The sequence below is a fragment of the Anastrepha obliqua genome, chromosome 1 (genome assembly GCF_027943255.1).
Source record: "Anastrepha obliqua isolate idAnaObli1 chromosome 1, idAnaObli1_1.0, whole genome shotgun sequence".
NCBI classification, from domain to species: domain Eukaryota; kingdom Metazoa; phylum Arthropoda; class Insecta; order Diptera; family Tephritidae; genus Anastrepha; species Anastrepha obliqua.
The window spans coordinates 16,948,864-16,965,660 of NC_072892.1; the positions used below are offsets into that span (position 1 = coordinate 16,948,864).

Genomic DNA, 16,797 nt, shown 5'->3' on the forward strand with positions numbered 1-16,797 from the left:
CTGTCTCTGTCTCTATTCTTTCCTATCACTTTCTCTGATACTTTTCCACTTTCCTCCGAGACTATCTACCCTCTTTCCAGAGCTCTAAATATAATGAACTGTTTAGCCTGAGTGTTTTAGGAGCCATAAAATCTCTTGGTGCTCCTTGGCTCGACCAATTCCAATTTCAATTTCATTCATTCATTCATAAAGGGCTTGGTAAATAATTTTACGATTGATGTAGAGACACATAGAAATGAAAATAATTCGATATGCCTGAGAATGGTAATGACCGAATTAAACCTCACTTGGGCGAACACTCACCGTCAGTTAGCTTTTGTCCATCCAAGGGGGAAAGAGGGCAACTTCTTTCTTAATTAAGCGCTGACCCTGCCTTCGGGAAGCAAATTATTTTCACTGAAGATACAAACCAAGTAAGCATTTAAACGAAGGTGTTTCACGGTTCTCATTCCACTTCAGGCAGTGCAGAATTGTTTGCTTTGCTCTACGAAATGTTCTGCCATAGTTCGTCACACAGTTGCAGTTATCAAGTGAGAATTTACTTTTGATAAGAAACCAAATTAGCTGCGTGTATTTACTGCTACAAAATAAGCGAACAACAATCGCCGTTACAAAACCAATTAAACTTCTTTTGCTGTCACTTCCTTACGACATCTAAAAATGTCAAAATCAATAGATGGAAAAGTGAAAGTGTAAATTGCCATCAACTCAATGTTGCCTGAAAATATTGGAAATATGCGTGCAGCATACCCAAATAGGTACAACAGCAACCTGCGCTATGCCAAAGTGTTGCATGCGCCAGTGGCAAAAAAGGAAGTGTGGCTGCGATATTTGGCGCATTCGATACGTAAACAAGTGGCGCGTGCGCGAATTTAGAAATATTTGCCAAAGTACTTTCGTCTCATTAGCCATACCCGATGGGGATTTTGCGCGTTGTGTCCACACGCGCAGCAGGCATTTGCGCGACAACTCGCTCGAATTGGTATTGCAGGAACAGAGTGTAGTCTCTAATGTGTGTGGAATGTCCACCAAGATATTTGATTTCAGCTCAACGACCTATGCATCCAATCGATTAATTATCCCATAGTTGCATCAGTCATTCATCCAACGTCGCATGCACTGAAGCATTCATTTTTGGTCTGCCTCTTTATATGCTGCTCTGCGGCTGTTTGCTTGCCTAATAACTACGCGCTGCCGTATTAACACGCGTGGCAATGGTGTGTGACATAATACGTACATATATGTATGTATGTAGCTTTGCATAGCTAAAATACGTAAAATGTAATTGCAAGTTTCCTAGTAAACGTATTTGTTTTATTTTTTTTAATTATTATTTTTGTGTTTTTTTCGTGATTTTTTTACTGTTGGTTTTTAGCTTTTATGTCTGAGATCATACAAAACTCAAATATCTAGCGAAATTTCAAGCAAGGGCTCTACACATTTCTGCTGTACTATTTAAAATTTTTACTTCTGTAAATTCTTCAAAAGTTTTGCTTAATCAAAGTGTTTCTGATGGTACTTCTCTCGAAAGTTGCTTCTTCAGAAACAAGCTTTTGAATTTGAGGTGGCAAAGAAATCTGCTCTAATTTTTGGGAAAATCACTAGCTCGCAAGTCTTTTAAGTGAAAGAAAATACTCAACATCGTACGCAAAAAAAAAAACATTCACAAACCAGGGCACTTTTAGAGCGACTTCAAAGTTGCATCTTATTGTACGAAAACTGAATGGGCTATAAAACTGCATACCCAGAAGTTCTTTAAAAATACTGATTAAAAATTAGAAAATTTTGCTGCCAATTTTTTGGAATTAAAAAAAAAATTAATTTTGTTTTTAATTTGTTTTTGTTTTTTTAAATTTAAATTTCATACAAAGTTTGGAACATTGGTTTATGATGTTTTTGCTATAAAATGAACTATGTTTTTACAAAAAAAAAATTGGCATACAAATTTTCACAAATATTGTAAAAAGATAAAGTGACTTAATTATGTGAGCACAAGTCTATATGAAAGTGAATTTATTCAACCTTTTTTTTCTTGAACCATAAATTCACAAATAACAATTAATTTGTTCTCCTATATATATATATAACGGGTGATTTTTTAGCTATTATCTTTTTAAACAGTTGGTGTAAACAGCTGACGCACGTTTCGTGTTTTGTTCCACGCTCAAACATCTTCAGTTTGGTCTATAATTTAACCATGAATCGTCTTACAAACGAACAACGCTTGCAAATCATTGAATTTTATTATAAAAATGCGTGTTCTGTTAAGAAAGTTTATCGCGCGCTTCCTCCATTTTATGGTCAGTTTAATCGCCCCTCTGAAGCGGCTATTCGAACTATTGCGACTAAATTTAGAACCAAATTTACATTATTGGACATCAATCCACCAACACGCTTACGTAGAGTGCGAACTGAAGAAAATATCGCAGCTGTATCGGCCAGTGTTAATGATGACCATCTACCTATTATCGACTCGTCGCCGTTCGCAGCAATTGGGCCTCTGTTACTCAACAACGAGGAAAATTTTGCGAAAGGATTTAGGTGTGAAGCCTTTCAAAATACAGCTGGCGCAAGAATTGAAGCCGGACGACCTACCGCAACGCAGAATTTTTGGTGAATGGGCTCTTGGAAAGTTGGCCGAAGATCCACTTTTTTATCAAAAAATTGTGTTCAGCGACGAAGCTCATTTTTGGATCAATGGGTACGTAATGGGTAAATTAAGCAGAATTGTTGATTTCGGAGTGAAGATCAGCCAGAAGAATTGCAAGAGCTACCAATGTAGAAAAGGTCACAGTTTGGTGCGGTTTATGGGCTGGAGGTCTTATTGGACCGTACTTCTTCAAAGATGCTGCGAATCGTAACGTAACTGTGAATGGTGAGCGCTACCGTGAAATGATATCGAACTTTTTTTTGCCCAAAATGCAAGAGCTTGACTTGCATGACATGTAGTTTCAGCAAGACGGTGCCACATGCCACACAGCACGCGTAACAATGGACTTGTTGAGAGGCGAGTTAGGTGAACATTTTATTTCACGTTCGGGACCTGTCAATTCGCCACCCAGATCGTGCGATATAATGCCTTTAGATAATTTTTTGTGGGGCTATGTTAAAGTTTATGTCTATTCAGACAAGCCTGCTTCAATTAACGCATTGGAAGACAACACTAAAGCATTTATATGTGAGATACCGGCCGAAACATTGGAAAGAGTATGCCGAAATTGGACTAAGCGGATGAACCATTTGAAGCGCATTCGCGGTCAACATTTGCATGAAATAATCCTCAAAAATGAAATTGTATGTACAGTACTATCGATTTAAATAAAAATTTCATGCATTTTTCTGAATTTTACGTGTGTTTTTTTTTTAACTTTCCTGTAGCTCTTACGAAATCACCCTTTATAATTGGCGCGTACACCCCTTTTTAGGTGTTTGTCCGAGCTCCTCCTCCTATTTGTGGCCTGCATCTTGATGTTGTTCCACAAATGGACAGTTTCAAGCCGACTCCGAATGGCAGATATTTTTTTATGAAGAGCTTTTTCATGGCAGAAATACACTCAGAAGTTTGCCATTGACTACCCTGGGGCGACCGCTAGTAGAAAAAACTTTTTCTTCATTTTGGTGTTTTACCGAAATTCGAACCTACGTTCTCTCTGAATTCCGAATGGTAGTCAGGCACCAATCCGTTCGATTACGGCGACCGCCGCTCGTTTGTTTTCCTCATTCGGTATTTTTTTGTATCAATGAAGGAGAAGGGCTTGGCTTCACTTAGTGTGTCCAACTGGCGCCGGTTAGCACGAGAGAGAAACGATTGGCGAGCTTTGTTAAACTCGACCAAAATCGCGTAAGCGGTTAAGAAGAAGAAGACATTTACTGTGAACTTTTCCTTTGCATACGATAACACTGATTTAAAGTTTTTATAGTTATCGAATAGTTTGCATTTACTTCTTATTGAATTAAGTGCGACACAATTAAAAACGTGGTGTGCATAAGAGTTTTCCTCTCAGCAGCCACATGCGCTGTATCGATAACACGAATCCTGTGTAAGTAACTGCCGTCATAAGTGTGGGAAACCAATATTTTTTTGATAAGTTTGATATCTTTAATATCGATTTTACAATTTTTGTACCAGGTTTTTGCTTGTAACTTTGTGAGAAATTTGTGCACAAAGCGGCCTAACCTTTTTGCATGACAGAAATCTATCGTACCACTCAGAGCAAATGTTAGAGTGCGAATCATTCTCGAAGCTTCTTCGACAGTGCACTCAACTGCGATGATAGTGCCATTTTCTGCTGCTTCGTTCGCAATTTCATTAAGGTTCTAAACTTAACAATGAAATATTCATTTATTGCAAAATATACCAAAATATGCGCTTAGAAATGTAGCTCAAATTTTGTATTTTATATACATATTTTTTTATTTGTTTTTTGTTTTGGAAAACGTTTACACATTTCATTAGCACGTTGCTAGCATGCATGAAAAAAATAGGCTCTTATATATTTTGGATTGCCCTGGTCTTTAGTAATAGTGTATAATATTTAGCATAATTGATTTAAAGTCAGACTTACGGTAACAAATATTGTAGTACATCGCATTATCAACTCACCTAAAAGAAAAAAGAAAGAAAACACCGTTAAATTTTGTAATATAGTGCGTATTTAAATATTTACATATATATTAAGGCATAAAAAATGTCAACCCATGCACTTTTTTGACGAATCATGCAACCAATCGAAAATTCCCTTAAAACAAAACCAAAAACTATACGAGTCTTACATAACACATACACACATCTACATATGTATGTATGCGCGTCTTCGACATTTCAAGAGTTTGTTAAATTTTATTCCAATTTTCCTCTCTAAGTGTTTTATTTTTTCGATATGGAGTCAGGAAAAAGTGTCTGCTACTTTTAGGAGTCAAACACTAAACTGGGCCAATGTTATAGTTTATTACACCGGTTAGAGTGCACCTTGCGACTGCATGCACACACAGACACATCTTTACGACTTAATCTCAATTATTAACATTGAAAATCAACTCATTCATAAATTACCTCAGTAAAGCAAGCGCAGCAGTAAAGCCCAAAATGAATTTCACTTTGAGCGATTTCCAATTTTATTCATCTCAAGCACACATACATACATATCAGAGAGGGGTGGGGGAAAATTGGAAACAAACTGTAACGACTTTTCTAACTGTAGTCGGCTGTTGGCGCGGCAAAAGGAAGTCCACACTGGCAGCCGCTGGCTCAGTTACAAGAAGTTTCACTCTTTAAATTGTCACTTTATTGTCAGTCAATTGCCAATGAACAACCAGCAATAATAACTGGCAACAACCATTTGCGGTAATCATTGAAGAATCAATGAAAACTCAACAGAATTTTCTCCATTCGCATTAGCAAAGCAGTAAAAGTAGCAGGTAACTGCTGCGCCAACAGTAACAGTAACGGTAACGGTAGTTTCAATTGCGAATAATGGCCAATTTTGGTCGCCGTCAACCAGTGCGTGCTGCCAATTTTCAACAAATCACAGGAAAATTGCAACTTCCCCAACGGCAGTAAATGACGCTCTTACTCCGCTGCACAACTGAATACATTGACAGTCTGCAAGTAGTTGCCATTCTACCATTATTGGCCATAAATGGCTTTGTTCACTGATTTCAATGCTGCCTATAAAATACAGAGCGAGTGAATTCGCTTTTTCTTTATTCAAAAAACACAACAAAAAAAAATCAATTTTAGTATTTTTCCAAACGAAAGTTCTTGTTTTGCCTGGAATAGAAATTTATGCCTCACCGCATGTTACCCAGCCATCCTGTTAGTCGTCGGCCAAACTGGCGGAAAAGCGCACCGTATTTAACCAGTTCACGTAGTTGTTGCACCTCTCGCTCACGGCTGTATGTAGTTGCAACTGTTGTCACTGTGGCAGCCCACTTCGATGTGGCGCACTTAACCCATTATGTACTAGCGTTGCCATATGGCAACACTGTAGGTTGAATTTACAGTTATCCAAAACAGCAAAAACCAGCCACCTTAGATTGTTTAAGTTATTATATTCGTGTAACGGAAAGCTTTCACCATTGACGAAGCGATTTTGTTTCTATTTTTTCCTTAAATTCGGCGAGTAAGTCTATGGTTTTTCTAGTGCATTTTGTGAATCGCGAAAAAATGTCGCATCGGAAAAGGTAAGTTGAAATATTTTTCATAAATGTACATATATTTTTTTGGTTGTAAATATTTTAGTATTATGAATGTATAAATATTCTAAAGCAACAACAATTTCTTGTGAACTAATTTCTAATTTTCTGTTGTCGAGGTTATTTCTCAGCGTTGCCAAATGGCAACGCTAGTCCATATGATGTACAACTATTCTAAATAATAACTTTTTTGTGTTAGCTTGAAATTGCATGAGATAGAAGATGAATTGGAACAATGGGATGATGCTCAGGATGTTTACATTGAGCCACCGGAGGTTGCAGAATACACCGACGAGGATTCAGCGGATGAGGATTCTGGTGGATTCATTGACAACTTGACTGGAAGACAACTCTTGGCTACTGCTGAAATCGTCACGCGGAGAACGTCTTTTGAGGAAACCGAAGATGAGGTTACAGCTCATGGTCCAGCTAAAAAGCGTAAAGTCAGCTATAAATGGAAGAAAGCTGACTTGCCAGATTTACCCTCCACCGAATTCGAAACGACAATTTCTCAGGACTACGAAGGCAAGACTTGTACGGATATGTTTGAATTATTTTTTGATGAGGGCGTTTGTCAGTTTCTAATTGACCAGACCACTAAGTACGCATTATTTTTGAACTGCCCAGATCCCCGTATAAACATAGCGGAACTTAAATGTTTTTTTGCCATTTTGATTGTCTCGGGTTATAACAAGTTACCAAGTAAAAAATCGTACTGGGAAACTGGCGATGATATGCGAAATTCTTTGGTATCTAATGCTATGCGGCGAGATAAGTTTATACAAATCATGCGATTTGTTCATGCGAGTGATAATACTCAATTGAACAAGAACGATAGAATGAGTAAATTACGACCGTTGATGAACGTTTTAAAAAATAAGTTTCTTGAGCACATTCCAATCGAACAAGATCTAAACTACGACGAAAGCATGATTGAATATTACGGAAGACATGGATGTAAGCAATGTATTCGGAATAAGCCTATTCGTTTCGGATATAAAGCTTGGTGCCTAAATTCTGTCAGTGGATATTTAGCTAATTTTGAGGTGTATCAAGGTTCGATTCCAGGCTCTAATTTGGAACATGAGCAGAAATTCGGTAAAGCGACAGCTCCAATGCTAACTATGATAAACGAGTTACCTCTAGCTATGCGGACACAAAAGCTGCGGTTTTATTTTGATAATCTTTTCACAGGTATTCCACTATTGATGCACTTGAAAAAGATGGGTTATGGTGGTACTGGTACTCTTCGCCAAAACCGATTACCTAAAGAATGTCCGATTGCTAAAGTTGAAACCATGAAGAAGAGAGAAAGAGGTTCGTATGAATATGCTAGTCAAGGCGACGTCGTTGTAGCCCGCTGGATGGATAACTCTGTTGTGACAGTCGCCTCCACCGATCATAAAGTACACCCGCTTGGTACAGCATCTCGATACTCGAAGGCTTGTAAACAGAAAATCAAAATTCCTCGACCCCATCTTATTGGTGCTTACAATCAATCAATGGGAGGCACAGATCTCATGGATGCTCACATAAATAATTACAGGATTGGTATTCGAAGCAAGAAATGGTGGTGGCCTATCTTTACTTGGCTTATTGATGTTTCAGTAAACAATTCATGGATTTTGATGCGCAAATCCGGTAGGAATATTTCTCAGTTAGATTTCCGTCGTGAAATTGCTCAAACATATTTGAAAAAGTACGCGAATCCTCCAAAAGCGGGCGGCAGACCATCAACCTCTCAGTTTGGAGGAAGGATACTGGAAGGAGTTAGGTTTGACGGATTACATCATTATCCCCGGTCTGTTGACAAGAAACGAAGGTGTGCTGGTGAAAATTGTCAAACTATAGGCAGGGTCACATGTTCAAAGTGTAATGTAGGATTGTGTCTCAAGTGTTTTGAAAAATTTCATACGAAATACTAATTATAATAAAAATAATGTATAACTCTATGAACTATGAATAACTCTACTACAAGATAAGAATAGTTAAACTATAATAAATACTTGTTTTCTTAACACAAATTAAGTTTTATTTCATTCAAAATAATTCATCAAAAATTTTGATTTAAGTACTCGTATGTGCCTTGCGTTGCCATATGGCAACAGTCTAAAACTCAAGAATTATAAAAAAATTTTATATTTTTTTTTCATAATATATTTATTTAGACATCATTTAGTATATCCATGAAAATACTATTAAATATAACGTGTTTTGAAACTCCGTCCCTAATGGGTTAATATTATATAAAAAATAATAATAAATAAAAATTTGCAGATTCACTGAGCTGCTCAATAACTTATCGCAAAAGTGGTCGCCCAAGAAGTAGAAGTTTTGCATGGGCGAGACCCAGCGAGAAATTTGGCATTAATGCCCTTATAAAAATGCATTCTTGTGCGTATTAACGAAGACGTAGCAGCAAAGTGGCATAAATACGGTGGCACTTAGCTATGCATCACTGCATCTCAAGAATGTGCGCCAAGCCTCTTTGTCAAATGTGCCTCCAAAGTATTTCAATTGTCTTGTGTTGCAGCTGAGCTACAAATACATTTAAGTTGGCAGCACTCGCCCATCCGCCGCTTGGGAGTGTCGGCGTGCTGTACAAATTTCGCGCTCGACTGCATTTGTTTCACTGTTCCGCCAAGGCAAATGAGGGAAATTGGCAGCGGCAACAATTTGCTGCCCACCTTAAATGGCCAGCAGCATCAAAAGGAAATTGCTGGCTTTCTTAGTTGGAAGCTTCTGTGTGTTTTTTTTTTTTTGCTTACTCGTATTTTTCTGTTTCTAATGCGCACCAGTACATAAATAACAAGCGCGATGTTTTTATTTCTTGCTTGCCTGCTTTTGGGTTAGGCGACGCTGACAAGTAGTTTAGATCCGCTGTTCATTTTTGGCGATGCCAAGAGTTTGCAGCAAAAGAATTAAAACAGCTGTTTATGCTGTGGCTAAGTAGGTTAGTAGTGGATGCAATGCATGCGTATGTGTGATAAGAAGTGAGAGTGTTGGCTACTTGACAGCAAAAGTTGCAGCAAGTAAGACGGCACTTTATCATAAACATATCTACAAACTGAAATTAGTAATAATGTAAGGCCGTGGACCAGCAATGGCAAGCCTGACGCATGCGACGATGTGTTTCCAGTCCACACTTCCCGTACATGAAACGTTAAAAATGGCAGACATTTTTTCTTGTACAGCAGCAGTTCCCAACAGTCAATTGGAAATTTTTTGATAAGAATCAGTCTCCTCTTAACGCATTTTTTACCAACCGGACAGATTACACATCAATACCTTTCGAGGGATTCAGTTTTCTGATTTATAATTGGCGCTCCCGCCCTTTTAGTGGTTTGGCCGCGCTCGTCGTTCTATTTGTGATGTGAGTATTGATATTTTTCCACATATGTAGGCGCCTACAGTTTTATTCCGCCTCTGAACGGCAACTGATGTATTGTCAACTATCCCAACCTGTGCCATCGTATGCCCCGAATTCTCATGAATGAAAAGTTTTTAAGTCAATTTTGTCAACAGTAGCCCCTACCGGCTAAAAGGAAGATTAATTTTAAAGGCACGTATATGGACAAATACTTTGATATAATTCGAACAGAAATAGTTAAAATGTGTGCACTTAAAAAAATTGTGCAAATGGTGTCAAATTAACACAAACAACGATTAAAGGTTAAGTCAATATATTTTGCAGCAATGCCGAAAAACCATCAACTGATCGGCGTCTTAGAAATGTTGTAGTTCATTTAATATTATTAAAAGTGAATTTTTCTAATTCATTACTCGCTAGATATCTTTCCCTTTCACACCACGGGCAAGACACTTCACATCCTACTGAGCTTTGGCGATTACAGAGAGGACAAATACGTTTTATGGAAAGGCTTTTTATATCTTTTCATTGGCGTGATTTTTAAGTAGCGGGTCCCAAGCTCAGCGCACAACCAGCTATCCTGGAATGATTCTCCTTCTCACGTTGGCTCACTCCCGAACGGTTGTTCGTAAGCTACCCAGAGGATACTTGGGCTAATCCCGAAATTGTGAGCTACTTGAACCATATGCAGAAGAATCGTCCTGGCCACTCCCGAGTGAATAGCGATCAGTAACTTTCCCAACTACCGTGGACTTCTATGGAACCATCCTCCATATGTAGAAGTTATGCCTTCTCCAAACTGGATAAAGAGGCAAAGCGAATGGGTCTGGTGGTGAACGAAATACCTCCTGTCTTCAAACAAACAGTCGGCGCGCTCGCGTATCGGCAACCACGTCACTGTTGACAGTTATAATTTCGAGTTTGTAAAAGACTTCGTATATTTAGGAACCAGCCACCAGGAACCTTGAATTCCAACGTAGGATCTCTCTTGCCAACAAGTGCTACTTTGGACTAAGTAGGCAACTGAGCAGTAAAGTCCTCTCTCGACGAACCAAACTAATACTCTACAAGACTCTCATCATGCCCGTCCTAACGTATGGCGCAGATGCGTGGACGATGGCAACATGTGATGAAGTGACGCTTAGAGTGTTTGAGAGAAAGATTCTGCGGAAAATTTTTGGACCTTTGTACACTATCGAAGGTGAGTATCGCAGACGATAGAACGATGAGCTGTATGATGAGCGCAGCGAATAAAGATCCAGAGGCTATGCTAGCTGGGCCATGTGGTCCGAATGGATACAAACACTCCGGCTCTGAAAATATTCGGATCGGTACCAGCTGGTGGTAGCAAAGGAAGAGGAAACCCTGCATTGGAAAGATCAGGAAGAGAAGGACTTGGCTTCACTTGGTGTGTCCAACTGGCGCCGGTTAGCACGAGAAAGAAACGACTGGCGCGCTTTGTTAAACTCGGCCAAAATCGCGTAAGCGGTTTTATACGATTTGGTATTTTAAAACAGCGTGGACTAATTTCTTTCCTCTAGCCATGCAATTTGATAGAAGCAACACTTTCACCTCTCCGTAATTAGCGCATCATCAAAAAAACCATCACCACATATGTATGTATGTATGTGCATTTGTATAAGAGGTGTGGCTATTAAGCAACGAGACTGACTCTGTAAAAATTTTGTTTAAGATTTCATACAGATTCACTTAATACTAACGCTAGGATTATACACTTGTCTAGAAGGTGCTAGAGGAACAATGCAGAATGAAGCGGCGCATAGTGTAGCTCTACTTTAAATTCAAGTTATTTCCAGCGAAACAAAAACATTTGAATATCAAGGAAGACTACGACTTCAATGACTTGTGTACAGAAGTGAGAGATGCTGTACTCGAAAGAGAAGGCTTCACGTTAAACAGCTGGTGGTCGCTGGCGTGTCGCGCATGCGCTTTTTCTAAGCAGTGTTGGAAAATTTAGATTCGAATTCCGTGTGGTGCAGCAAGAGTTCAAAAAATTTAAATTATGATTAATCTACCAAACACGTATGCGTTCAAAATATACTTTTTAAGTTTGTTAAATAAGCGTGGATAAATGTTTGATCGCATGCGGGTAAAATGCTTTGCTATGTGGCTTACAGTTACACCAAATCTAATGAATGCAAAGCTTAAAGAAATTGTGCTTCGTTATTATGATCTATAAACACCGGCAATTCAACCGATGGCCTAAACTGTTTTCACACAGTAGTTAATCTGATTGTGATGTACAAACAGCCGTTTTAACGCACACTTGAACAAGACTTCCGACAATTTAATTTCCATCTACATACAGCCATGTGAGCAAACCTCCCTAAAGTATTAAATTGAAACTGTTTAAAATAATGCCTCGCCCTTTGTCTATCCATCTGTCTTTTACTTTTTTTACTTCCATAGCTGAGTTATGCCACGTGCGGGAGCAGTTCATTAAAAAGACATGCAACATATAACGCAAATGTTTTCTTAAAGAACGAATTCAAGCAGCCACGCGCACACACACACAACATATATGCTATTCACACATATTGAGTAGGGGGAAATCACTCAACTGTAGTATTGTGGGGGAATTTTCGTCTTAATATTTCAGCAGAGAGCGCTGCTAAAAAGGCAACGGGACCACCGGCATTTTTATGTTAAGAATGAACTGCATTTCAGTAAGTGTATTATGTGCGTGTGCATTTAAAAGTATAAAAAAACAGTTGCGTACTTACACAAGCCAATATAAACGTGAAAAGGGCATTTATACAGTTTGCAAATAATTTGTTGAAAACACATCAAAGTGCTCCTATACGAAGGGGTAAAGTGGAAATACACGTGTTGCTCACAATTTGCATGTATAGTACAGGGTGACCACAAAAAAAAAAACACAAGTTTTCCTTGCTGCTATCCCTAAATTTGTGCTTTGGTAAAAAGAGCTACCTATTTTTAATTATTATTTTTTAATTTTATATGCACCCGTGCTGCCAATGATTTGCAAATTACCATAGAATTCCCATGGGGAAAACTCGCTTTTCAGTAATAATTTGGTATATAATTATTTAATCTCCGCTTTTATCTTCCCTTCAGAAATATATAAAAAATTATATACAATAGTTTATCTAAAAAAAAAATTAGTTATATTTTATTGAGACCGTAAACATTCTCTATAAATAAAAAAACTCCATAAATAGAAAAAAATGTCTAATACAAAAAATTTTAAAAACATTAAAAAAATTGACTATTTTTTATTGAGACCCGAAAAATTCTCTATAAATAAAAAACAAATTCTAATGCAAAACATTTTAAAAACATTAAAAAAAAATTTAGAATTTTTTATTGAGACCGTATAAATTCTATATAAATAAAAAACTCTATAAATAGAAAAAAATTTCTAATAGAAAAAATTTAAAACATTAAAAAAAATATTCCGCTCGTTATTTTAAATTTTTCTTACCATTTTTCGGCACTTGTGAAGAGAAATTACGATAAAATAATATCAATATGCAAACATTTATACCAAATTTTAGGGGTTACATACGTCCAGAATTTTCAAAAAATTGATTTTTATACAGATTATTCTTCTATATATCGATTGTAAAAATTCCCCATAGATCCAAAGTTATGATGGAAAATGTAACTGCTCGATGAGAGTTTGATGCGCACAGATGGCTGTCCTTCGTTTGCACTTGAAAGTTTAAACTCGTTTTTCTCGAAACTACTTTTTCCGGCACGGTCTGCATGATAACTCATGCAGTTTTTAATATTTTTTAGTGCGGTTTTTTTCTATAGTTCTATTTTTGATATTTTTATTAAAAAATTTGATAAACAAAATTAAAGTGTGACATTTATAACGTAAAACGCATACTTTTTTTAAAATGCCGCAAATTGCAATTTTACAACTTTATTTTACAAGCATTTTTTTACTTTTTACAGATCCATCAACATTTCAAGGAGTCACGTGCTTTTTTATGTACTAATTTTTGTAAAGAAAAATTAAAATAATTTTTTTATAAAGTTTAAGTGCTAATAAACAATGCATACAATTTTCTTATATTTACTTCTATTGTTATCCCTTCTAAAACCAGTTTTCCTTTTAGCGCATTCTTGGCGCTGCTGGACGTATAATATGTAACCCCTTAAATTGTATCATTGTTGTTTGCTTCAAAGGATATTTGTATAGAGTTACAGGTTAGAGCGACTGAGCATATGCGCCAGTAGTTCTATTTATTCTGGCCAGGCTATCCTCTCCCGCCTATTCTCGGCAGATATTGCACGGCCTAGGTAAGTAAAATCTTCGACTTGTTCAATTTCTTTGCCATGAAGCATAAAATTGTTGTCATTTGTGGTATTAATTTTTATTGATGCCGTTTTGTCGATGTTGACTTTATGGCCAAATTTATGAGGTGGTATCAAGAAAAAAAATTTTTTTTTTTGGACCATCCTAATGCATCTTCAGTGCGAATGCGAACCGCTGCAATTGCCACTGACACGCCTTCAGCGGAAATTGGCACGCGTCTCAGCTACAGCAACCGCAATTCAAAAATAAAAACGAAAAAAAACCTACAATGGTTTAATAATAACTTTGCGACAGTCGGCAACGCATCAACGACAAGACAGGAAAAAGGGGAAAACAGCTGTTGCTTTTAATTTGTCGCTAACACTTTTGACTGGACTGAATTGCGCAAAAGCAGACTCAGATGTTAAAGTGCAGGCCCACTCACTCATTTCTGTTTTGGTGCTGAATTGTTGTTTTTCGCTGCTTTTTCCTTAACACAAAGTTCGTGCAATCAGCCGTGCCATTCTGGCGTTTGCTTTATTTTAATCTCTTCGCTCACTTTGCTACCATTTAAATGAAATTTGCTAATTTTACGAGTACCGGATGTTATTGCAATGTTTTGTTATAAAGGCGTTGCTGCATACTTACACAAACAAATACATATACAGGCACACGTAATATTAGCCGGTAGCCGGTGCTTATGGCGACGTGTAGCTGGGTAGCTGAGGGCAGATTTGCTTACCATGAAATCAACAAATTTTGTGAGTTATTTTATTAGCCATTAATCTGAGCCAACTATTGTAGTGACCAGGCCAGGACCACTCAACCGCACAATCATACAACTATCGAATTTCACACGCTATTACTTTTTATTGTACAATGTAATTGCATACCCACAGACATATACATAGGCACGTATGAATGTATGTAAGTGCATTTGCTCGTATGATGCATGCATGAGTTAAATAATTTTTATGATGTTGCATAATTCAACACAATAAGTATGTATGTAGACGTCGCCTACACTCTGCACTTCCTTACTGCTTATGAAAAGTATACTACTTCCTACTTTTTGGAGATTCAATTTCCAGCAGTAAAATGAGGAATGAATGACTTAGGAAATCGGTAATTGATATGAAAATGATCTCATTAGCGCAGGTTGAGAGTGTTATTTACGTAATTTAACTTAACTCAGTTTACGTAACTTAACTCAACTTAATTCACGTAACTTACCTTAACTCAATGTACTTAACTTAACTTAATTTACGTAACTTAACTCAACTTAAATTAAGTAAGTTAACTAAACTTAATTTACTTTACTTAACTTAATTGACATAACATAACTTAACTAATGCACTTAACTTAACTTAACTTAATTTACGTAACTTAACTCAACTTAATTTTCTTTACTTAACTTTTGACATAACTTAACTTAACTAATGTACTTAACTTAACTTAATTTACGTAACTTAACTTGACTTAATTTATGTTATTTAACTAAACTGTATTAGTTAAAACTTAACTTAAGAAACTTAAAAAGTTGTAGATTTTATTATTATCTCGGAATCGGTTATTGATACGAAAATGATCGCATTAGTGCAGGTTGAGAGCGTGATTTACGTAATTTAACTTAAATCAGTTTACGTTTTAACTTAACTCAGTTAACTTAACTGTAGTTTACTCGTAATTTAACTTAACTTCATTAACGTAACTTAACTTAATTTACGTAACTTAACTCAACTTAATACTTTAACAAACCTGCTGTAAAACTGTGTTAGTGGTTAGTTAAAACTTAACCTCAGAAACTTAACAATGTGCAGATTTTATTATTAACTTAAATTTCGAAATTGGTTATTCATACAAAAATGATCGCATTAGTGCAGGTTAAGAGCGTAACTTACCGTAATTTACGTAACTTTACTTAACTTAATATTTTACCCGACCTATCATAAGAAAAATTGTGTTAATGGTTAGTTATAACTTAACTTAACTAAAGAAATTTAAGAAGCTATAGACATATTCTATTACTAACTTAAATTTCGATTTTAGGTAAAGCAGAGCAGTGAGGGAACCGGTCTTGCGATTTCCCCGATTTCACAATTCTTAAAAATAAATCCGTATAGAAAGTATTTTTCTTTGTTTTGTCGGGGCAACTAGCAAGTACAGCACTCAGACAACACTAAGTCCATTGTACTGCACACGGATTCCTTTTTAATTTTCTTTAAATCTACCCTACCTCCGAAGAAATCTGGGTAGATATTGTGGTGGCAAGGAGCTTCTTAATATATCAGTGCCAAAGACCTTCGAGCGAAGGCAGGTCAGACGCATCAGAAAGTATTTTGTAGTCTCTAAGCAAATATAATAAAAAAAATTTCCCAATAAAAAAGAACAATTCCTTCACTTTTGTCGTGTGATGTTGACAATGGAAAGTTGTAATTTCTTTGTAATTTTTAAAAATTTCTAGCGAAGTCTGTTCAATTTGAGCTCGCTTCGAAATGTGTCGGAACGAGAAAAGTAGGGTAGCTAAAGTTACTAACTTTATGAATGTTCTGAGACATTGTCTAACCCCTACATTACAATTGAATTTTTTTCGTAGTACACAGCAAAATCTAAACAACATCAGTACTCTGCTTCGATAATTACGCGTCAGTTTTCAAATGATAAAGCGATATCTACATTTTGTTTGTTGAACGCATAAAACCATCCCCTTGCATTAAACGCAGCATTTTCAACTATTTTAAACAAATTACAGCATAAGTCCTTGCATTTATGCACAATCATCCTAAAGAATCGCATTAAAAATTTGCCTGAAGAAGAAATTGCACGGCACTCAGAAGGCTCATTCACGAATTTCCTACACTCTCAATCTCTCAAAACTCGACATTTTCAAATATTCTCTGTGAATATACAAACTTCTGTTGGCACTCACTCGAAATGATATCAT

At 36.7% G+C, this 16,797-nt stretch overlaps 1 protein-coding gene across 1 annotated transcript in view; it reads right to left on the bottom strand.

The window, feature by feature from the left end:
- LOC129236047 (putative leucine-rich repeat-containing protein DDB_G0290503) overlaps positions 1–16,797 on the bottom strand; it is a 165,951-nt gene that overhangs the window by 102,087 nt on the left and 47,067 nt on the right. The window contains exon 2 of the mRNA XM_054870239.1: positions 4,566–4,603. Within this exon, the coding sequence (XP_054726214.1) occupies positions 4,566–4,592 (27 nt within the window). The 5' untranslated portion in view covers positions 4,593–4,603. The remainder of the gene's footprint in view (positions 1–4,565; positions 4,604–16,797) is intronic.